Here is a 24,795-nt window from a genome sequence, read left to right on the forward strand (position 1 = left end):
CCTCTTCAGAAATCCAACATACTGATACACGTTAAAGTTTTATTTTTATTTTTTGGATGAGATGTGTTGTATAGATAACTGTAAGAAGTATTTGGGGTGAGAGAAGGTCTGGCTATGCTCTTAGGCAGCCATTTATATAGTGGCCTCATTTATACGCTAAGGTAAATAGCTCATCATTGTAAATTCTTTGTACACAAATCATATTGTTTTGTTTAGTGTGAACACTGACCCCTCTATTAATACCTTCATGACTCATGCTTATCTAAAAATGATTCAAAGCACACTGATCAGTGTTCCTATATCACACTGGGATGAATTTGAGTGACATTTTCTTCCCAGAGGATTTAATTCCCTAGCATACATACTACCACCATGGATAAACCAAACACCTTATTACTAACCCTATATAGCTAGCTTGTCTCATCAGACTGTACATGCAAGTTCTCTTATTTCATAGTGCCATCTAGAAGCAAGTAGAGGGAACAGCATCAGATCTAGTCAGCCTTGTCATTACAAAAGCTTGGGACCCTCCGTTCATCTTATCTCCTCTGGCAGCACTTGATCTCTAAGCTTGCTACCAATGACGCTAAACAAGGCTTGAAAAGTCTCCTGCGCACACCAAGGGTGAACAGGAATCCTTCCCAGCAAAAGCATCACCTTGTTCAGAAACAAAGCTTCATTTAAAAATATAAATGCCATCTACACTGGGATATTATATGCAAACTCCTAGTGTAAACACACTGCAGCAGCAGAGCGCTGTGTGTTTGGAACTAGGAGGCTTCTGCTATCACCCCGTCATCCGGGATGACGACGACCCCTGCACACCGCCTTAAGTAAGGATGGCTGCGGAATCCCCACAAGAGACATCTATCTGGTGTCAGCCAAACAAGAACTCTCTGATACGGTAGAAAAAAGTCTGTTTTTTTTTTTTAAATACACTAAATGGAGCCTCCCTACTCAGTCTTCTCCTCCCTGTTCTTGAGTGGGATGAGCCCAGATAACGAGGAGGGAAACCTCAGTCTCCCACCACTCAAGCAGAGTCAATAAAAATTGTTTTGGGGGTTGGGGGGGAGGTGTGAGGAAAGAGTTACATAACATATCTGGGAGGAAACATATGCTGATTTAGGGATAGCTGCATTAGTTAATAGATCAAAATGGTAGCCAAGTATCAATTGATTTTAGGAGGGAACACTGATTATTTTGATGTCTGCATGGGTGAGGTGATCTATGTTCTAATTTGAAGCACAGAATTCAACTAGCAGGAGACCAGGATCTTCCAGTCCTAGCCTAAGAATGGTTGGGAGAGGTATCTGACCACTGGGAGACTAGGCACAAATGGGTAAGGCTGGAGGATGAGCATGAGATACTGGTGTATTTTGGCTTGAAGAGCAGGCTTACAGCTTAGGCTAGGAAGTGTTGGGTAAATTTTTCAAGCCTTGGCTATAAGGAAAACAAAAACATACATTTGATAAAAATCTGGGTTTTTTAGAAAATGCTGCTGGCTCTGCTTTCATTTTGTTTTTTGTACTTAATTGACCAAGAAGCACAGTACAGATGCAATATTTGCCTTTCAGCATGTTTCCTGTTGTTTAGTCAGTTTCCCAACTGGGATAATTGAAGCACAAGGTGGTTGAGTAACTTGCCCACGGTCACATAGTGAGTCAGTGGCTCAGATCCGAAATAGGATCCTCCTTTGCTTTAAACCATTAGACACCACTCCCTCAATACTCACATGTATGTGTCTCCAGAAAGAGCTGAAACCCAAAAGCGGTAACTGAACTTTTAATACTGAACATATTCTTCCAATAGTTGGAGCAAATTTTTATGTTAAGAACATATACCTTACATCTTTCATAGTATCTCCTCAAACTTTAGAAACTTCCAATTCATTTGAAAGCACACTAGTGTTAAAATTATTTTGTTAGTACTCAGATATCTGACCACAAAAAGTAACAATCATGGAGGCAGTCCAAGAAAAAACACTTTCTCACCTCAAGCTGTACTTGCATCTTTGCTCCAAAGTGGAGTAAGTTTAAAAACAAAAACTTACCTTTCATAAAATTACTAAGAGTGTGTATGTGCGGTAAGTTAATTCTTAAGAATTCATCAAGACACTTAACATCTTGCTTACCCTTATCAAAGTCAGAGGACATTCTAAAGACATCTGGGCCTGTATACAGCATCCTGTACAGATGCTGCAGAAAAAATTGCCTACATATTTGTTATTGTTGGCATCAATGCACAAAGTTTAAGCCCGAGAGAGATCTGTTAGCAAGACACTGGATTTGGGCTTATAACAAGCTATTAACTGACTTCATCTTCTTGCTGGTTTATTTTTTACTTCTAAAGAAACCAAGAGTGCATTTGGATATATGGATTTCCCCAATGACAAGACATAACTACAAAAGTTTCCAACAGCCGAAAGCCTTTTTTTCCTGTATGTCAATATTTGTGCCTTTGAAGGTTAAAAGTAGTAATGGAAACCAAAGTCCTCCCAATTCATAAAGTTGGATAGTCGCCTTATAGATGCCCCACAAGACAAAGGTGAGTAATCTCCTTTCTGAAGGGAAGACTAAACAAAATTTTCCACATATCAGGTCTTGGATTCTGCCGAGTAGAAAATGATGTGTTTGCCAAATCAAAGTACAGTGACAAGACCTATACTACTTGGGTGCAGTTCCAACTACAGCCAGTTCACAAAATCCTGGCAGCTGAGAGTTATGAGTCAGTCAACAAACTCCATGAACCAATCAGCAGCCCAATCAAAGATCTTGAAGCAAGAAAATCCTGTTCTATTATGATGAAAGCCCAAAAGGAACAGAAACACTGTTTGCTGGTGTGTAAGAAAAGCCGTTTAGACTGTTTAGGTATGTTGGCCATTGTCATCATGTTAAGTGCAGTGGCCTTTTGGCATGCTGCTCTTGCTAGTTGTTCATAGCACAATCAATCCATTTAATCCAGTGATCCCCAAACTGTGAGGCGCACCTCCCTAGGGGACGTGCAGAGGAAAATTCTGGGGGGGATGGGGGGGGGAGGGGGGGACGACAACACAGGCAGCAGGGCCTGGACAGCCCCCAAAGGGAGTGGGGGAAGGAGTGCCACCCTGCTCTGGCCCCAGCCGCAGTTCCACCCTCAAGTCAGTTCTACCCTCATTCCTTATCCTCCCCCAGCTCCACCTTCAGCCCAATCACCTTTGCTGAACCAACTGTGTTGTAACAGAGGGGGGTTGTGGACGGATTCCATTACTGGCTAGTCGGGGGAGGGGAGGAGGGTGCACAAGAGGAAAAGTTTAGGGACCACTGATTTAATCAATAAAACAATATGAACCAGTGTTTTCCCATTCACATGAGACCAGAGTTGGATTTCTAAGTCTGATTTCTCTCCCCCTTTAAATTGACTTAGGCCTTACCTACAATGGCATTTTTGTACCACTGCAAGCACGTCACTTTACACATTGGTGTGCTGCATCTACATTAGGAGTTTGCACCATTGCAGCAACCTCACAGCCAACAGGAAAAGCATGGACAAGCCTTTAACCCATCAGTTTAGCTTCAATGAAGCAAGGCTCATCAAGCCCTCCTAGAAAAGTAGACTACTAGTATATAGTGCCTTCAGGGGAATGGTGATCATAAACTAATGGGAGAAATCAAATAAGGACAACTGGGAGGGCCTCAGGACTCTAGAAGTAGGAAGAGTTGGAAACCCACCCGTTACACATCCATCTGCAGAGATCAAATCTTTAGAACAGCATCACTTATGGTGAGGAGAAAAAAATTCTCTTCTGGCTGAACGAATTTTATGTACTATTGTTGGAAGTATCACATCGGGTTATTCAGCAAAAAGATTTAAGAAAAATACTCCTCTTTCTTCAGTTTGTGTACCTCGCACATTTGATAGTATTTGCCATATATACTCAGTTTCCTGTTTGTCCATGTCTGTCACAGCAACAGGGAAAATGCGTTTTTTAAAACAGGAAAATGTTATTGCAAAAGTCACAAAAATTAGCAGAAACCCACTGTAGTACTTGACTTTTAATCATTATTTGAAACTGTTTAGATTTCAAATTGGCATCCCTTATGTAGATCAGCTTTACTTCAACAATATTAAATTGGAGACTAGAAATAAAGTGTGGCTCTCACATTTAACAGTAATTTCAAAATAGTAGGGACAGTCTCTTTACCTAACTACATTAGATATTAAAGGGACAGTCAAATCCTATTTTTGAAAATTCTGTACTTTGTTATACTAATATTGAGTATTATAACTTGAAGGTTAATACAAATTTGTGGGTTTTGTGTGTTTATTTTGTGTATCTGATGTGTGTATAGTCAGCAATCCTAGATCTAGAAAAAAATCTGATCTAGAAAATGTACTGATCTAGAAAAAATACAATGTAGTTTTGCCCCAAATCAACAAATTAGTAATAAGCATGCTCTAAGAAATAAATGTTTATCTCCCTGTGCCAAACCAAGGTTATGAGCAACTGATGACAAATATTTTTAGAAGTATTACTATTTTAGTAGTGCCTACAAGCTCCAGCTGAGATCAGAGTCTCATTGTGCTAGGTCCTGTACAAACATATAATAAAAGACAGTCCCTGTCTGCTTGGGCAATGGCTGAATCTTACCCAAGAGGTAACCTCGTGAGGTGGAAATAGATGCATTATCAGAAGTCATGGTCTGGGAGTAAATACAGAGTATTTAAAATGATTTTCTTGTTAATACCATACATTAAGAATTTCTCTACTCACTTTGATGACTGAAATATAAACAGCTTTTGTAACTATGTTCTGCTTCTTTCAAAGAAAGCATTTTATTACCAAATCTGTTCCCATACCCTGGAATGCTCACCAGGCTGTCAGAGAACCACAACACTGGACTAATTTTAATTTGAATTTTACTTTCATTCCAAAAAATGTGTGTTTGGGAGGCAGCATGCTGTAGTGAAGAACAGTTACAGATGTGTATGTATAAAAATGTAAGCACCTGTATTATTCACAAAAGGCAGCTTCTGCTACAGGAACTGTTCTGCTGAATCAAAACCTCTATGCTTTAAGCAGCAATGCTAGGTTCTCCACCTAAGTTGAACTTCAGCAGCACTGATCACTCCCAGTTCTTTACAGTTTAGGAAACACCACTGCAGGCCTTAGCAATCCAATAAAAAAGTGTTTTAAGCACACCGCAATAACTTGTGCCAAGAAAAAGCAGACAAAAAACCTGCTTGAGTTGTTTGGCAACAAACTATCAGACTTGTCAGCAGACGATGGCAATGGTGTAATTATGGTGAGACAGCACTACACTGTTATAGTAGAGTATTGCAGAATTAGTCATATTTTGCTATTTTGGGGCCAAAAAAATAATTAACACACATTTCTGACATCCATACACACAGCTAATGCAGCCCCCCCCAAAAGTTTTCAAATAAGTCAAACTGCAACACTAGGAACCACTGTTCCCTCTAAACTGTGCGTGTGTGTGCGCGCGCACAGATCCTAAACTCCGTGCACACGGCGAAACACCGTGCACACAAAAATTTGCACAGAAGCAATTTTTTGTGCACACAGCCTGTCAAAAACACTGGTAGGAACCCTTGCTAGTCCAACCCAGACAATACTTCATTTATTTTCTGCTACTACTCTAAACCTGAAAGTCAGGACACAGATACAGTTTCCCCCACTTTATTTTACTTTGTGTCAATCTTATTTTTGCTTAAAACTCTTCATCTTTTACCTGCAATAGAGCCCTGCAGTGGGACTTGGATCCCATAAGTCTTGGAGGACCCACTGCCATAGGAGCAGGTAAAATGCACTTTGTTGTGAACAGAAAAAAAAAATACCGCATACACTGTGGTAATTTGCAGGAAAACACAATCTCTCGGTTTGTCATAAACAGAATTTCAGCAATGTAAAGCAAGTTTTTCTTTTTTTAAAATAAAGGTTTTAATATTTAAATTTAAACAAGGCATAGAAAGATTTGATGTCTATTGTAACAGGAGTTAAAGTTGTTGTTTTTTTTTAACATGTTTAAGCAAGATTTATTTTATTCTTTTAGTGGTAAAATTTGTGTCTGAATTCTATTTATTTATATATACACAATATATTAACTGACCATTCTGGGGCTTGTTGTTTGTAGTAGCATGGGGGAATCTGTCCCTCTTGCAGAATCTAGGTTTTTGCAGGTGGGAGCGGGATAAAAATGCAAGAAACAATGCAGGAGCAAGTGGGAGTGGGTACTGCAGGGCAGGACAGGAGCGGGATTAAAAAAATAATCCCACACAGAGCTCTAATCTAGGACACCTTTACTTCACTGGGGCTAAACAGAGCAGAGAGGTCATTTTAAGTGTAACAACATCTCTTCATATCACACCCAACTAACTGCTCAGCTGCGAAAGACTATATTGTGTGATTTTAAGATTTGACAAGAATCTTTCCCATAACAGACAATCAAACTGAGCTTTCCTGGCCACGGTAGAAATACAATTCTAGGTTTTGAGGCAAGACTAGAAAAAGTAAATCACCTGTACAACAGCTGTTCGCTGATGAAAGCAAGTCATAAGAAATGTGTAAGCAGGTCTGTTTAAAGGTTGGTCTCCTGGCTAGGAGAGCACAACATGAAATAAGAGATAAAAATCCAAATCTTTGAATTCTTCCCAAATCTATATCAGGAAGAAACTTCCTAACAGTGAGATTTTAAGTCTACTTTAAAGTCTTTCTAAGGAAATGGAAGAAACCCCACCACCACCACCACACAGACTATAGACATTTACAAGGAAGTTTACCTTAAAACACTGGAAGAAACTGAAAGCAGCAGTCCTAGACTGGAAATTAGGAAAAGAGGAGGTGTGCTATATGACCTATAATGTCTAGGTTTCTGAAACACAGGATTAGCATGAGGGATACCCAGTTATCCAAATACTAACACTTGCCTTCATAAGGCAGAAAATAGTTAATGAAATGGAATGGAAATCTGATGTTTCTATTTAAAGGAAATTTTAAAACCTTAAAAAAGCCTCACATTAAGGAAAAGAGGAAACTAAGCATGGTTTCCTTTTTTTTTTTTTTTTTTTTTTTTTTAAACTGGAGGACAAGCTTAGGTAGCACACACCCTCAGCTAGAAGTATTTCTGTATCACAGCATATTCATCCTGGCAAACAAACAAAGGATTAAAGTGACCCACATTTCTGATTATGCCCCAAGATTGTTTTAGACCCTGAAACCAGACAAAGAAATAACTATCAGACAAAGCACTTGACTTCTAACTTTGCCCCATGTGGGGATCACCACCCCATAAAATACCAAAAAAGAAATGAAGGTGCTCCCATTGCTCCCCTTTTACTATTCTGAACTGCTGTCGAGTACACACAGCATCTTGGAATTCACAAGCAAATAAATACAGCTGTTCAGAAATGTCCTTTCGTTATAGGTCATCAGATGCTATACAGCTTGGCAGCTCACCTGCGTTTTTATTATGAGTGGCTTTTTTTTTTTTTTAGACCAACATCAACGTTTCATTAGCTTTAAATGAAAATAGCACTATACAGAGCAAAGCCTTCTAGAAAATGTTTTATATGGATCTCTTTCAAAAAAGTTCCATGTAGCTCAGCAGCTGCATTGGCTGGTGTATTACCTGGTTAATGGCTTAACATACATTATTTTGAAAGGAACATGCCCAAGATATTTTAACACAAAATAATTTTATTGTGAAACCAAAGGTTTAGTGAACATTCCAGACAATACTCCACCCCCTCCCACACACAGCATGCTCAGTTTTGATATTTGGTGGTGAAACATCAGGATCTGGGTTAAAGTAGTACAGACTACACCAAAGAACTGAAATAAGCAACATACAAAAAGGGATTGTTTTAGTTGAATTACTAAGTGATCCAACTATATAACCAAGTAACAAGATGAAGCAGTAGCAGCAACTTATCTTACAGTCATGTATACTAGGAAAGAAGCAACAGGCCAGCACAAGGAACAGTCATTCATACACTAAAGGCCTCCTCTGTTGTGTAAATCAACAGTTGGAGGCAGCTTCCTGTACAAGAAGGGCTTCCCCAGATGCGCAGTGCACTTCAAAACCACACTGTTTTGGGGGAATTTAGAGTCATCATTATAATGCAAGCTAATGAGATGAAATCCACATACAGAGCAACTTAAAACAAATGTCAGCAGTGAATCAAGACATTTTTTCAGAGGTTCGGTATGAAGAAGTGTACTAAGCAAGTGGATTCAGTGTGTTAATCTATATTATCTAATGAACTGAACGAGCCACAAGTGTGAATCCTTAAAGTCCAGATGCAAAGCAAGCAGAAGCCTTAATTTTATGATCAACAAAACAGGCATTTAAATCCTGGGTTCCACCACAAAATCTTCATTCAAGACCCAGCCTGCTAAGCGAAGTCTCCCTGAAGTGATATAGATATTCTCATTAAGAAAGTACAAATTGTTCCTTCTTTCAAGGATTTTTCTCCTCTTCTATTGTGTGAAGTTTTTGACTCAATCATAAGGATTTTTTCCTTCAGAAGGGGCAAGGTATACACAAAGATCCAAAGAAATCATCAGAAAGACATGTGTCCCCACCACTTATGAGATAAAATAACGATTCACTCAAGTGATACTTGTGGTTCACACTACAACCATGAAAAATGCAAGTTTGTAATCATAGTCATACTAAAGGCTAATTCATTGTGACTGATTCTTCTCGTCTTTTGTAGTCATATATTCCCGTACACAATGAGCATAAAATGCTACCATTGGTGCGACTAGACATTCCTGATTTGATAGCATTTTACATCCTTTTATCACTTGGATAAGTCATTATACAAGGTGTAAAAAAATGGTGAATCAGGTCCTCTTTTTCTATCTAGATTTGATCAGTGCTCAGGAAACCAAACAAACTACACTGCATTCCACAACTTCAGCGTGGCCTGCATAACACAAAAGGTTTTGTTTGTTTGTTATAAATAAAATAAATAAATAAAAGCATTAAACAGCTCACTGATACTTCCAACTCGCCAGATTTTAGCCTTGGAGAATTCACTTCCAAATCCCAAAGGCAAGTTAAAGACAACTTTCTGACTACTGCTTTTGGCTGTGACTTCAATCAACCATCTATAAATGGGTCCTGGTGAATATTCCTCCAAGCCATTTATCTTGCATAAAAATGTGACATTAAATATGCACATAACTGGAAAGGTGCCCAATTAATGCCAAGAGGCATCTTGAAAGGAGCTCAGGATAACAGTTTTATGATGGACTTTGGGTACAGTTTAGAAACTTTACTTTTTTATGAAGACACTGGGTCACTTTTTAGAAGTTGTTCTGTTACACTGCATTTCCCTGCTCCGTGGCCCCATCATACTGACCACCTTAAAGAGCCCAGAACAAATTAACCACCACCTATACTGATGCACCTAAATATTATTTTACAGTACACCATCACAACCAGTAGCGCTAGTGAGAAGAGAGAGGCTATCCTTCTGAAAATCAAGCCATTTTTAAATGGGTGGAGTGGGATCACTGTATTGGCCAATATTAGCTCAAATCCAGCAGAAAAAGTGGCAAATAATGAGCTGCCTTTTTAGTACCACTTCACTTAGTTCTTTGCAGTGTGGTGTACTATTAATGGATGTCACTATTTTGAAAAGCAGAAAACGTCTAGTTAGTAAGAACCGTCTTTATCAACCAACTAGAACCGCTGACCAGTGCCTGACAGCTTCGATCTCCCTTCTTGTTCACTTCCAATACAACTGTGAAAACAGCCACAGAACAAGTACTACCCGGGTTGCTCCTGCAGAGACAACTATAGAGTCAATTTGCCAGAACCACAAATAGCCAGGCTACCTGGAGCACAATTCTAAGCTGCTAAAACACCTGTGATTGTTCTAAATGGAAGTTACTCCTGTCCCTTCCATATCCGTTGCTGGCCACTTCTGCATGCGCTGTCAATGCAGGAGGATGGCAGTCAAGCAGGACTACCCAACCACTAAGTTTCAGGAGGGACTGGCACAGGGACCTAGCAATGTAAGACTACCTCCTGCCAGCATAGGCCACGATTCCAACGCTAGAAAGGTTGGAGGGTTCCTCTCCTCTCCCAGCCTGGACAGGGAAGTAGCTGGGCCAGCTGGGCACGCTCTCGGGGCCCGCTCGGGAACGAGCTGCTCCTTACCGCGATCAAGGTACTGCTGCGGCCGTGCTGCTCGCTGCTCGCGGCATCAGTGTCGAGGCCGTTGGCTCCGGTCCTGTCGGCGTTGCCCGCAACCCCAGCAGGAGGAGGAGGAGGAGGAGCGGCGGGCGGCGGCGGCGCCGGGGGAGGCTGGCGGTGCTTCCCGGCCCGCTTGGCCTTGGCCTGCAGGCAGCGCTGGTGCAAAGCGAAGGTCTGCTGGCGCTCCAGCTCCAGGCGCTCTGGGGACACGGCCTGGTAGCGGGACTCGCAGGCGCTGTGGTGCCGCCGGCACAGCTCTATGCGCCGGCGGAGCCGCTCCATCACCGCGCTGTGCCGCGGCACCACGAACTCCGCCATGGGGCAGGGGGGCAGCACCATGGGCCGGGGACCGAGGGGGCCGCCGCCGTTCACCGGCTCCTCACGCCGACCCCACCATGGCCAGGACACCGACGGGTGAGAGACCGGGGCTCCCCTCGGACCCTACCCGAGCAGCCCTCAGGCCTCGCCCCCTCCCACCCGGGTTCCCCTCAGGCCTCGCCCACCCCCCACTTCCTTCTCTCTCGGGCCCGGCCCGGCCCGACTCCGTTCCCCGCACCCCACTTCCTCCTTCGGCCCGCTGCCGCCCCCGCCTCCTCAGTCCTGCCCGCCCGGAGCCCGCTCCACTTCCCCTCAGGCGCGGCGGCCGCCCCGCTCAGGCCCAAGCCCCCGACTCCCCATTGTTAGCTGCGCGGCCGCCATCTTGAAATTGCTTTTCCCCTTAAGAGCCGAGTTCAGAATAAATAGGCGGAGCTTCCTGGGTGGTGTCTGACGTCACGTGCACGTCAGTGCGTCGCTGGAGATGATGGACAATTTCTCAAGCCCACCGGATTGGTGGAGCGGGGAGCAATGGATGTGGCCTAATGACGACGCCTGTAGGCAGTGCCCCTAACCGCGTTTAAAAGGCATCGAGGAAGAGGCGGGGGCGGCTTGGAAACAGCGAATGAGGAGAAGTGAAGGGAGGGGTTATGTGTGATTGACAGGTTAGACCATCCTTCTCCAGCCAGTAGAGGAGGGGAAGATAGGAGGGCGCGTTATCCCCTCCCCCGCACTGCAAGGGGCCTGATGAATGAAGAATTAAAGAATAGAATTAGTGGGTTTGTAGGAAATAGAGCCTGGCACAAGGAACTAGAGCTTGTGAGACTATAAATTTGATTGACAAGAGGGAATAGGGGTATAGTAATACTCATACTTTTATAAAGCATTTGTCTTGGTACTACAGGACTGTTTAAAAAAAAAACTAGAATATAAAATAAACTGGTATGCATTAAATGGGTCAGGGGAAATGGGGAGGGGGGAGGAGAGAAGAGGAGCTATGAGCCGGAAATCCACAGTATGATGAATTGGCAAGTCAACCCTCAGGTGCCACATCTTGAGGTTGCGAAAGTGAAGACGAGCAAAGGCAGTGAGGTATATGTGCACAAGGCCATGTGACCCAGGAGGCAGAGGTAAGTCCTAGCCCTGACTGACGTCATCAGTTCTTGCAGAGTTAGAGTTCTCGCACAGTCATGGGAGGTAGGCTCGAGGCATGACCGAGTTGATGGTGGCCCTTACAAAGTGTAGGCGTTGTGTAGGTTTTAAGATTGACTTTTTGGTTTTGATACTGACCCCTACAGAAGAAAGGAAGTCTAGTAACAGAGCTTCTTGTCTGGACTGTTCTGCCAGAAGCCAGTTGTGGAGATATGGAATTATTGTATTCCCACAACACACTGGGAGCGATGGTGAGTCCAAAGGGGAAAATTCTGTACTGGAAATGTTGTGAGCTGACCCTAAACCTGAGGAACTGTCTGTGGGCCAGATGAACGTCTATGTGAAAGCAGGCATCCTGTATATCAAGAGCTGTAAAGCACATGCCTTTTCTAATGAGGGGATGATTTCAGATGGTAACACTCGCAGCAATCTTAACTTTAGGATGAACAGATTGAGAAAACAAAAAGGTCCATGATAGCCAAGAAAAAGGGCAGATGGAGACCTATCAGGAAGTAAGCTGAATAGAACTCAGTTCCTCAATATTCCAGAGGGACATACTACAGAGAGGAGCAAGACAGCAAGGAGCATACCTCTTGGGTGAGGATGCTGTTGTGAGATTGATCCCAGGAGAGGGATCAGGATTGGGGGCTGTGGATGAGGTAGTGTGCTGACCTATCTTATAGCCATGGTGGATGACTTTTAGCACTCATCTGTTATTGCACTCCAAGCTGAAAAGAAGAATACAGATGACTCCGGAAAGGGGTGGGGTGCTTGTATGCAGTAGGCATTGTGGTTGACTGCTCTCAGAGTTTTTCAGAAATATTGGTTCTCTGGTAGTTGCACCTGGGAGGAGGAAGAATGCAAAGGTGGTCCCGGAGGGTGTGATCTGTGAGTTTTCTGATGCTTGTGTGGCAGTTCATATGGCCTCTGATGGAAGAGCTGCTTCGTCCTGTAGCATTGTGTAGGTGGGTAGAAGAACTGGAACTTCCATGCAGGTGTGTAAATACCCAGGGAATCCACTGTAGCTCTGGAATCCTTGAGGGTGTGCAAGGAATAGTCTTTTTTGGTTAAAAGATGGGATTTGTTGAAAGGCAGATCTCAGGTAATACTTTGTACCTCCCTGTGGAAATCAGAGGTGTGGAGCCACAATTCCTGCCACAAGCTATACCCATGGCCCCAGTGTCCACTTCAATCAGCTGAGGATGCAGCGAAGTCCTCACCACCAGTTTACCCTCTTCTATGATTACTTGGAGTAGGTGTACACACAGCTGGTGTGTGCCAAACTGTCCTGGGCAGCTCGAGTAGAGTGTCGTTGATGAGTAGCTCAACTTTACCCAGTGCCAATGAATAAAAGATGTCCAGGAGCTGGTGTTGGATATCCTGTACCTCCTCCAGTGGGATGTAAAGCTCCCCTGCCACCCTCCTTTAGAGATCCTGAAACTGGCAGAAGTCACCAGGGAGCGAAGAGGACACCGAAGCAAGTGCCACATCCAGAGGGGAAGACTGAAACCTCTGTCTTGCTCTGTTGTTACCATCGGAACCAGGCTGAGCAGCTATTCTTCTATCGCCGGTTCTGAGCATCTGCTGGAAGGCACGCAGAACAGGGAAACTGGAGATTTCTCCCTTGCCGAATATGTGGGTTCCGATGATGAGGATTGTGGCCACGGTCCCCAATAGGGCCAGCTTGATTGATCCGGAGGGTGCTGAGAATGACCCCCATGGCGTGGGAAACCAATGGCTCTGAAGCAGCTGCAGCTGAGGATATAGTGCCATGGTGTAGATTGCTTCCTTTAGCAGTCCTGATGGCAGTATGTGATGGACAGACCATGCCCCTTATCTGACTCATCTGAAGATGAGAACTCTGAAACAAGTTCTGTAGGTGGCACCATTGGAAGCATGTGGATTGCTGGAGCAGGAGGTGAATGAAAGGCAAGTGTGGCATGTCTGTAGGGGAAGGTACAATCTCCTAGAAGTGGAAGGTCTAGACAGGCATGGAGAGGTTAGGTCTCCCAGCGCAAACACGTCCTGGGGATCTGGTGCCCTCCCCAGTCTCCCAGGAGCTAAGGGCACTCTCTCCATACTTGGTACTGGTGCCAAAGTGGTGGACTTCCCCACAGTGGAAAGGTGTCGTCTTATGGGGCGCTAATGCTGTCGGCATCAGCAGTTCCATCCCTGGTACCAACAGATCAATTCTCCTGTGGGACCTCTTCTCATGCTTATGGGGCTTGGCACGTGCTCTCTCACCATGACTGGAGGAAGTGGAAGGAGAGTCTCCTTTCTTGGTCTTGGAGGAATGCTTATGATCGTGCTTCCTTGCCTCTTGACTAGGCCCCAGCACAGGATCCATAGTGGTGGTACTGCTGGTCCTGGATTCTGATTCCGTAGCAGCAGGGGCACTCGACTGTCTCAGGCTGATGTACAGGAAGGTTCCCCAGCCTGGATCCAGGGCCTCATGGCAACTTCCGTGAGATGTTTCTTTAGGTGGAGAGTCAACCTTCAGGTACAGCTTGCACCTGGATGCAACATGGCCCTCTTCCAAGCAGTAGAGGCAGCGAGGGATCTTCGGCACAATACCTGCATATGGGCACGGGGACAAAAGACAGGCCCCCAAGCAATTCTACTCTAAAGCTACTAGAGACTACTTAATAAAATAGTAAAATAAAAACAGTAAAAATCTGTTTAAAAAAAGACTATATACAAGTTTAAGAAAGTGTGTCACAAGCAAATGGACACCACTCATTCTGACCTGGACCATGGGGCAGTGAGAAGGAATGGGAGATGCAGTTGGTCCACCCTAGACCTTATGACTAAACCATAGGGGAGTTCAGGGCACATGACCAGTGGACACTACTACTTTTAAATTCTCTGGCTCCAGACGCATGGTGTACATGTGTAAACCCTCAGTAGGATACAACAGGGACCATCACTTGAAGAACTGTACATATGAAAGAATACTGCTGCATTAAACATGAACTCAGTTGTAAGCAAGTTGTTAGTTTGTGTAGGAGAAATATGCAAGTATAGCAAGTTAAGTGCATGTGCAGCAAGGTGAAGAGATGAGGTTCTACCACTCTCCAAGTCCAGGGCTTGGAGTAGTCCAAACCCCACTGCTTATTAAAATGGAATGAGACCGCAGGCTCTGGCTATTAAAAAGCAGAATCAGTCAACAAGGTTGGAACATCCTAAATGCACACCACAAGGGGCACATCGGTATTTTTAACAGATTTCCAGAGATACCGAATCCTTGGATTCAGTGTATTAGCTAGCTTTAAACAATTTACACACCAAAGATTTTACTTTTACCATCTTGAAAAGATCAATTTACAGACTTCATTTAAATGTTTAAGATTCACAGCTTTTAGCAATGAAGGCAACCTTTAAAGCAGAGCTGGCAGATATCATGGGCTCCCTACGCCCTGCAGTTAAAGCATAAATAAAATCTGAGTGTTTTATTTATAATAAAAAAAACCCACAAGACTAGTTTACTTGCATGATCCAGTGCTAAAAATGGTTAAACAAATCCAAGGCTTTTGGGCCCATCATAGCTACTGGCTTCATTATGACACTACATTTACTACCTCTTCTAATCATACTGTGGGCCTGTAATAAATCTCGTCTGGCATTCAGCTCCAATAGCTACCCCTTTCGCCAGGTGTTCTGTAGAACCTGCTGAAGGCACCGTGGCCCTTTGCTTGGTTGTTAGAGTAGCCATTAAGCAAGGCTGCAGCTCCCCTTCACCTTGATACTGAAATCCCAGAGATAAAAGCCTTTAGCTATTTTTTAGCCAATTAGACAAAGAAAACCGTATAGATTTAAGTTTCTTTATTAATCAGAGTAAACTTACATTTATAACTTATCCAATATATTTATATATGCATACTGCATCTACAATTATCCTTTTTCAAACAGACAGGACTTTTCTGTGAGAGAAGTCACAGTTCTCATTTAGCAACACTTGAGGATTTTGCTTTTGAAACCATTTATGGAGGCAATACTGGCATTTAGAGAAGTGCATATGGGGATGGCAGAGGGGTGCAGAGAAACTGGTCACTAGCACCATGTTTGCTGCCACAGGTTGAGTGGAGCCATATGTGGAGGAGATAAAACTTGTTTACCAGTAATGAGTATTTGTAAGATTACCCTCTCCATCCCAGAGATCCAAATCTTAGACATTGTCAAATACATTTAAAATCCACATTCTCAAGTTCTGTTAATTCACTGGATAACCAAACACTCTGAAAGGCCAGTTTACATCCCCACTTACATTTTACTAAGAAAATATCAGTAAGTTTGCTATGTTTCCTTTACCTCCTTTCACTGATCACAATTCCAAGACAACTATTTTTCAGTATTTCCAAAATACTCTTTACTATTTCAGATATTAAAAATGCCAAGTGAACAGTCTGACACTCAAATCTATGGTAGAGAGTCTTTTGGCTCTGTAGAACCAGTTATCTAACACAACATTTCTTCATTGAAAAAGGTGAGAGAATTCAGGTTTTACTATATAAAGATCAAAGACCACCCTTTATAAGAGGTCCATTTACCACTGCACTTATGTGCAGTCGAACTTCCTTCCACTTACTAAAATACAGACTTCTTTCCGAGTACTTTTAAGAGTCACTAACTGTTTCAAGTCACAGGTGGGAGACAACTGGAGCTTCAGGTATTCAGAAAATACTGTTAGCCTTAATAAATATATTCTCTTTTTACCTGGAAGTGGACAGCTAACAATGACAACCCTTTTAACGAAGCTGGCATCATATCCTTTTATCTATTCAAAAGAGGCTTGCAGTTTAACACTGGAGGCAAAGTTAGATGCCATGACAAAAATCTTAAAAACTGAAGTTTTTCTATCCATTGTGGAGATTCACCATTTAATATAGTGACTATTCAAAATTTACACTATGGTACCAAAGAAAGCCATCACATGCCAACAGAAGACCCTTTCAAAGAGGTCCAGTAGAAGCAAAAAGACTTGAACATTCAGCTTTAATGCAATACCATTTAATAGCTGATGTCTGAAAAACGTTTTCAGAATTTCACCTCTAGTAGTATTTTGGAAGAGTGTGTGTGTATAGGAGAAAGGTACTGGAAATTAAGGCAGTTTGTACATGAAGATAAAAACGGCATTAACTGAAGCGCATTAAAATAGGTTTGTAAATTGTGCCCGAGATGGTAGCTGACCACCAGAGGCCATCTACACTATTTTTATCTGGGAGGAACTAAGTCATGAATAGTACTGCTCCTCTATAAAAGCTATCTTGAGAGCCAAGAAGAATTAATTAAAAGCAGTGCCTATAAAACATGACAGCTTCCAACAGCAAAGCAGAAGCTATTTTGGAGAGGGTAAGATGCAGTGTTTAAAAAGTGTTTGGAGAGAGGTCAGATTTCTAGAAGTAAGTCGTTCTAAACAGAAGTCTAAACTTACCATGTTCTATTTGCGCACTACAGAGTGGTCAAGCAATCCTGCTATGCATTTACAGCCACTGGTATTTAAAAAAAATAAACACCACACCACACAACAACTCTTGGTTAAGGACAGGCAGCCGGAGTTTTTGTTTTTAAATGTTAGACATTGGTAAGATGGTTTTAAAAAATTGGGGTAATTGCTCTTCACTTTCTACTGTACCCGAAACAAAAATACAAATGGAACATGGGAGTGTTTCTATTCAGTCCAAGGAGAGCAATTTAGGACATTTAAAGTTATTTTGAACAAAAAGGGCAAAAAGCTAGTCTATGTAGACATTAACCTTCCCTCTCTAATACATTTTGGTACACTAATGAAAGCATCAGAGTTTACCCTCTTAGAGGTATGCTCTGGTGGTGGTCATTTGCATTCCACAACGAAACAAAAAAAACTTTAGAACAGTATAGTATACTAGACATGACATTTTAAAACAAAATTTATTTAGCTGGATTTGGAACCCCCTATATTCACAATATAATTTAGAATGCAACTGTTACATGAGGAGCAGATGAAAGACTCAAATGGTTACACATACCAGGTAGGTTATTCCACATGTCCTTCCCCATCTAAAAATACTGACATCTTTGCTTCTGTTATGAGTCTTTAGGTCAACCTGCCTATTCTTTTCCCACCTCCCTGTCTCTGTGCAGGAGTTTACATACAGTGGCAACAATAAGGAGATTAGGGACACTGTCGTATCCAGTGTTTGGACCCTGGAAAGAAGTATGTGTAGCTTAAACAAAAGCACCCCTTTGCCCCACCAAAAAAAAAAGCCACCTATAAAAGTTTGATTGTGAGCCAAGCATAAAGTAATCTTCAGCAATGGAGGCCAACCTACACTCTGAAGAATCTGCATAGTAGCAGAGAAAGCTAGGGCCGGAGGAAGGGAAAAGGTGTATGTATATATACAATTTTTTTTTTAAACCCAAACAGCCACTGCCCTATTGAGAAAAGCTCAAGAACTAAAGAAATCAGACATCTGGCCTCTGTGAGTCTTGCAAGACTAAGTACCACAGTAAAACCTACCCCCACTACCTTAGGCCAATTGTGAACACTTAACTGGGCAACAGCCATGGGCACCACTTATTTCATGGCCTACCTATGCTTCTCCCTCAACAAATAAATGAGAGGTCTTTCCTGGGAACGTTAACACATCTTAGTTATATAGTTTCTTTACATGGACTTTAACTTCCTTCCCACCCCTAATTTCCTTATTTGAGAGGATTTTAAAAAAAAGTAAATGTAGCCACTGACAACTGACATGATGACCAAATTTAAGGGATACACAGGCATTGCCAGGAATTTCCATGTTTATAAAAAAAAATAAAGTTATAAAAACTGCATTTCATCAACTAACATTTTTCTAGATTTGTTATTTTTCATTGATCGATTAATACATTAAATTAAGCTAAGGTTGAGAGACTGGCAAAGTTCTACCAATCTATTTAAAAACAAAAATAAAAAGTTAGTTTTGTTACATTTCAAAATCCACAGCCCATTACATTAAATGTATCTTTCTACAGGAATGATGTTCTCTTTAAACAGATGATTGCAAATATTTTACTGCTAGACACTCAGTTACATTGGATAGTGTGACTGGAACCTGCGGATGGTGAAGTCTTGAGGTTTGTCTGAGTTTCAACATAAGGTATCCAAGGTCCTCTCCCAGAACCATGTGGGGGGGAAAAATAATCATAGATGAAGTTCTTACGATTTTTTCAATCTATTCATGCTTTCTTCCTCCTGCAGTATTAAAAGAAAGTGAAGGTGTGTGAAAAAAAAAGTCTGGTCTTCTCTTCTGATTTTGCTATTAAGGTTAGGAAATACTCTACAACTGTTAATTTGTAGATTAGCTTCAAACTATTGCAATACTACACTGGAAACAGAATGAACTTTTCACAAAAACAACAATTAGCAAACCTTCCACTTGTTTTTTTCCCGCTGTAACTGCTGACATACTAGCCCACTTTTCAGGGCTTATGCACAGTATTTACTCTGAGGTTTAGATGAACTGTGATCTTTTGTTTTCACAATTAAAGTTCTCTTTAAAATTTGGTTCTTATACCGTGATGCATTCTAAGAGGAAAATGCTTTGCTACCATGAATGCATGCACGCCTAATTCCCTGCAACTACAGCAGAAAGTTTGTGTCCTCATTTCTGGTTTTATGCTTGTACACTTGTCTTTTACTGTGATTGTGCCAACCACAATTGCTGGTTCTCTACAGGGCAGCTACTTACTAGCAGACTTCCAATTTCTGCAGGCTGCTGCCATTATTCCAGCCCACCTCTTTGCAATTTTAAAGGATAAGTTACACTACTCTACCGATGAGATATTTGGGTACCAATGTAGCTTTTAGTCAGCTATTAAATACAAGTACTTGAAAAATCCATTACAGCAGTAGGAATCCTTGCTGGTTGCCTGAGTAGAGCAGCAAGATAGTTGAGGGCAAGATTTTCCAGAGTGTTCAATAGAGTTAACTACTTCCACTGACTTCAGTGGGAGTCTTACCATAGATTCGGTACACACCACACCTACCATACGGTAGCGGTCAGGCCAATATGGAGTGCTTTTGAAAAAGCCACCCAAACACACTGTATAGAAAGGCTCAACTATTCTTTCACCTCTAGAAAAGGTCCCTCCCAAAACAGGAATGAAGCATACTGGTATGGTAGTGCTTTGCTGCTGCTCTGTATAAATTGGAGGATTTCATTCCACATACACATGCTAGTCCAGGGTTCTCAAACCGGGGGTCAAGACCCCTCAGGGGTTGACGAGGTTATTACATGGGTGGGTGTCACAAGCTGCCAGCCTCCACCCCAAATCCTGCTTTGCTTCCAACATTTATAATGGTGTTAAATATATTAAAAAGTGTTTTTCATTTATAAGGGGTCACACTCAGAAGCTTGCTGTGTGAAAGGGGTCACCGTACAAAAGTGTGAGAACCACTGCGCTAGTCATTCTGGTATGGTTCAAAATTGCAAAGATTTAAGGACCAATATTGGATCATCTTGTCCATCCCAGTGCCATTACTGCAGATTACTGGATTCTGTACTAGCCAAATCATGAACACCTCAGAAAATTGCACCCCATGAGTATTGGGGCTCCCTGCATAATAGAGCCCACCTCCTGAACCTGGTCCTTCAGTTCCCCTCTGCAGGCTCTATCTGGCAGAAGAAGTCAACGTTCCCAGGCTGAAGGGTTGGGAGAGGGACAGATTGTGTCAGTACTCCTTGGGTGCACCCTCTGGTTCCCCGCTTGCAGAGTACCCATGCCCTTCACAGCAGAGGAAGGTAACTGTCAGTTGGTAGCTGTGGCAGCGGATGAGTGAGATGGGCAGGGAGCCTGGCCCCTGCAGTGAAGTCACCCACACAGAGAACTAACGGTTTAACCTGTCAGACAAAGCCACCGCCCCTTCATCTCAGCCCTATCAGGTCCTTGCTCCCCCAATAACCTCATCATGCTGTTCTTGTTGGGGGCATGCCCCCCCCAAGTTTGGGAAACGGATATATGTAAGTATAAGAGCTTTACAAGTTTACCTATGTTCTCATATCCTACCCATCATTGTAGTAGTGCAGTGACTCTAGGCAAGTGTCCTCTCTTAAGGCTTCTCCAATGTTTTAGGTATCATAGCCCATTAGAACCCATTTTACTATAGAAACTAGTATAGACCAGGACACTGGTGTATCCCCTTTTTTCTGTTTTTATATCTTTAGTCTCAAGTTCTTATATTAGCATCGCCTCAAATTGCAGAGTATCCACCAGAATTTTTTTAACCACCATCGACTAAGCTCAACTATATTTTTGTCACATTCCAGTGGAGTTGGATCATGTGTTTTAAAAGCTATATAAATTAAATACCACTAGTTGACCACCTGCATGATCACCACTTCTACTCACAGAGCACCAAAATGTTGCTTTTACCTCTGATGTGGGTTTTCCATCTTCTTCCTCTTCCTCCTCATCCTCTTCCTCCTCTTGACTAGCACTTCCAACATCAGCATCGCTCTTTTGCTTCTCTTCTAACCAAACAAAATCAAGAATTAAATGAATTTATGTTCTGTTTTCTAGGGAGAAATGATTCACCTTAAGTTCTTCACTGGCTTCAGTCTAGGTCTACCAATACTCCTGTCCTCACTTTCTACATGAAAGAGTAAACCAATTCCAGGTTCCTACCGTATTTCAAGAAGCCTCCATTATGCTTACCCAGCTTGTCTTCATTTGATTCGGCTTCCTCCTCCTCTTCCTCCTCTTCATCTGCCTTGTCTTTCCCCTCCTCTTTCTCTTCATTCACATCAGGCTGAGGAGCATCAGTCTTTTTGTACTCTGCAGCGTTTGGCTGTTTCTAGAATTTGTCAGAAGAGTCCCACAATAAACAACTGCCCATTTTCAGGTTCTTGCACAACCCCATTTTGACCTATTTCTAGATATTTCAGAAGGAAATTCATACCTTTCCAGAACAGCAGAAGAGGACAACAAGGAACACAGGTAGAGCCACAGTTAGGATGTATACTACCCACAGCCAGGGACGCTCTTCAGCAGCTGCCATCATCTGGCCCACAACACCAGGCTAGAAGATAAATTGAATCCCGAAGGCTTGTGTATTTAGCTCTCTTACTCCTGTATGCAGCAAGTTTTATGGCTACCCATGGGGACTGATAACTGTCTCCCGTCATACCAAGTAGACACAGCCTCATGATATATACAGAATTAGCTAATTGCAAAAGCTAATTATTTACTTTACTGTAGCACCGAGGAGCCCAAAATCATGAACCAGAACAATACTGTGCTTGGCACTGTTCAAACAAATGGTCCCTGCCCCAAGCTTAGTCTTCTATGAATTATTTTAGTCTTCTGAAGTCATGGAACAATATTCGCACAATCTAAAGATTATAAACATGCAACAGTAGGCTATGAGGATGGCCATTTATCATGGCCAAGATTAAAAAGTTATGCTTCCAATAGTAAAAAGACAGGAAAGAGTACGGCATTCGATAAAGGCTGCCATCCTCGCAAAAAAACTATTTTTAAAAATAAGTTACTAAAATACATTACATTTGAACAGGAAAAATCCATAAGAGATACTTATGTAGCCTAGTTTTGGTAGAGAAGATTATATCCTTCATTTTGAAAGCTTATATCTGTTCATGTTTGGAAAAAAAAAAGTTAAGGACTATCAGCATAGTTTTTTTTGTAAGAGTGAAAGCTAGAGGAGCTTGAAGCTCTTCTAGACAAGTAACAGATACCATTTTTTATTGTTAGAAGTATACAAAAATAAACTTTTGCTCCTCACCTCAGCAGCACCATCAGCTGCCTTTTTTAGACCCCAACCATCATTGGCCCAATCTTCTGCCACGACTTGGTCGGAACAGATGATAAAGTTGTCAAAGAAGATGTCAGAGGTCATTGACCATAATTCAAGGCCCACAGCAGTGAAGGGAGTCATTCTGAAAGGTTCTAGATCTTCAAAGAAATCTGGGTTTGGGATCTTCCTGGGCTTCCAGATTCCCTGGAGAAGGCAAAGAAAACTCAGCATCATACACCACACAAAATCTGTTTTTCTATTTGGGTTGGAAAACTTTGCCGGGGGGAATGTGTTTCCCCACACCTGTACCAACAAAAAAGTTTCATTATTGATTACAATGGATAGTCAGTTTAGGTAAATCTCTCTTATGTAAAGAGGTTTACAAACCAACTACAATATTGGAAAAATATTTAGAAGAGCTCCATTCCATCCCCATTTAAACATTCCCCTGCTGCAGCAGCTTTGAGCTTAATTTTTTGGCTTTCATGGATAAGTTGTGACATTTTGTTTATTCAAGGGACTAAAAAGTTGAACCTGTCCCCTTAGAGTGCACAAGGATTGAGGTTATGTGATTTGCATTCCTGGCTATGCTATGAGAAGTCTCTTGTCTTTCTGTATTGCTTAGTAAACTGGTATACCCTAAGAGGGAGCAGTGTTCTGATTCTGGCCAGCAAGTTACCTAGAAACATGCGACCTACCTGGTAGTTGGGGTTATCAATCATAGGAGGCTTCCATTTGCCTTTGTAGTTGGGATTGTCAATCATAGGTCGTTGCCAGGTACCACAGCCAGGGGCTGACTCACATTTGGGATTTGCAATCTGAGGTGCCTCCCACTCTCCATCCATATCCTCATCCCTGGAAAAGCAAACTCATTAGAGGAAAGAGTTTGTTCTAGGTCTTTTAAAAAAAAAAACGGGGAGGGGGGCAAAGGGGTGCCTCCTTACCACTTCTACATTGTAAAATGGGGATGATACTTGACAAAGTAAAGTAAAGAAGTAAAGAGTTCTATGGATGGAAAGCACTGTAAGGGCTAAGCATTAGTCGTATGTTTTAAGAGTAAAGTTATTAGTATTATAACCACACCTAAGAGCCTCAGTCATGGACCAGGATACCACTGTGCCAGAACAAAAAGATGATCCTGCCCCAAAGAGACCACAGAAGGATACAGATGGAGCACAAGGAAACTAGACACTGGCTTTATGTTCTGTTCTTGCTACTCAGACCTGTGTCTTACTCCAGCACAAACACATTGTGCCCCCAAATGACACTCTGCACCCCATATTCACCATAGTGATATAATTATGATGTATCTTGTACAAAATATGTCATGTGAGGTGTCAATGGAAAAGTTATGGTTTGCGGAATATGATTATCCTATTTGTATGCATGTAGGATTTTTGTATCTGGAGTTATGAATATTGACTATACATCTGTATTTCAAATATGCTTGCTCCTGGGTAACTCCCACAAGTTAGTTTACATTCAGTCTAGCCAGCACATTGGGAGTGGACTATTCAAGATAATGACCCATGGATGAACATAATGGGCCATGGAAAAAGCTTATCCTCACTTGATGGGCTTTCCTGTGGATGCTTCAGCCAATATATGAGTAATGGCTGCTATGATTCATCAAAGCATGTAAGGGCATGTGACTAAATCATGTGATTCTGGACTCCATCTTGTGCCTGTACTTTTCCACAAACTGCAGGGGAATTTGCTTGGAAGTCAAAACAAAAAGTTCCCTCCACATGGAAGAAGCTATAAAAGGGGGAAGTGACATCCCCACTAGATCTCACTCCCCCTACAATTCAACACCTGGAAACGCCTTAGGAACAAAGACTGAACTGGGGAATGTCGTCCCAGGCAGGAAAGAAGGAATCCCAGCCTTGGGATTGGGTATGAAATATCGGCAAATTGCTTGTACCATCAAAGTGAGATACTGCTTGATTCAAATCCATTGCGATTTTGTTTATTTGTTAGGTAACCAACTTTGATCTGTACGCTATAACTCAATCACTTAAAATATAAAAGATTTATTAACTACAGAGAGATTGTATCTAAAACAGTGTGTCTCAAGTGCAAAAAGGGAAATCTGCTCAAGAGCAGGGGCTGGTGCATTGTCCTCTCCACATTAAGAGAGGGGCGGACTGGGAAATAAACTTACGCTGGTCGGGCTTTTGACCAGAGCAAGACAGTAAAGCTCTGGGGTCCTAGGCTGGGGAGGGGGATTGGCTGGAGCCTCTATTGTTAGCTCATGAGTGGCTAGGAAAAGCATTCGTGTAACTGCAGCTGAGGGTGTCCCTGTCTATGAATGTTTGTATAAGTGCAGGATCTGGAGGGGTTTGCAGC

The 24,795-nt window shown here is 42.2% G+C and overlaps 2 protein-coding genes across 14 annotated transcripts in view; both read right to left on the reverse strand.

Annotated features, from left to right (window-relative positions):
- Positions 1-10,947, reverse strand: part of MAML1 (mastermind like transcriptional coactivator 1) — a 28,951-nt gene extending 18,004 nt beyond the window's left edge. For 2 of the 4 annotated variants that reach the window (XM_037907017.2, XM_037907015.2), the window contains exon 1: positions 10,170-10,188. Coding sequence is in view for 2 of the 4 variants with exons in the window: in XM_007071521.4 (XP_007071583.2) it covers positions 10,170-10,544 (375 nt within the window). In the remaining 2 variants the exon portion in view is untranslated. Of the gene's footprint in view, positions 1-10,169 lie in introns of all 4 variants that reach the window. The other 2 variants (XM_007071521.4, XM_037907014.2) reach the window with 2 other exon arrangements.
- A 6,613-nt stretch (positions 10,948-17,560) lies between these two features.
- Positions 17,561-24,795, reverse strand: part of CANX (calnexin) — a 64,438-nt gene continuing 57,203 nt past the window's right edge. For all 10 annotated transcript variants that reach the window (XM_043552596.1, XM_043552594.1, XM_037907022.2 and 7 more), the window contains 6 exons: positions 23,145-23,301; positions 22,435-22,650; positions 21,592-21,711; positions 21,348-21,486; positions 21,066-21,163; positions 17,561-18,885 (listed from right to left, as the gene is read on the reverse strand). In XM_043552596.1, coding sequence (XP_043408531.1) covers positions 18,850-18,885; positions 21,066-21,163; positions 21,348-21,486; positions 21,592-21,711; positions 22,435-22,650; positions 23,145-23,301 — 766 coding nt within the window. In that variant the 3' untranslated portion in view covers positions 17,561-18,849. The remainder of the gene's footprint in view (positions 18,886-21,065; positions 21,164-21,347; positions 21,487-21,591; positions 21,712-22,434; positions 22,651-23,144; positions 23,302-24,795) is intronic.

This window comes from Chelonia mydas, chromosome 8 (assembly GCF_015237465.2).
Source record: "Chelonia mydas isolate rCheMyd1 chromosome 8, rCheMyd1.pri.v2, whole genome shotgun sequence".
Lineage (NCBI taxonomy): Eukaryota > Metazoa > Chordata > Testudines > Cheloniidae > Chelonia > Chelonia mydas.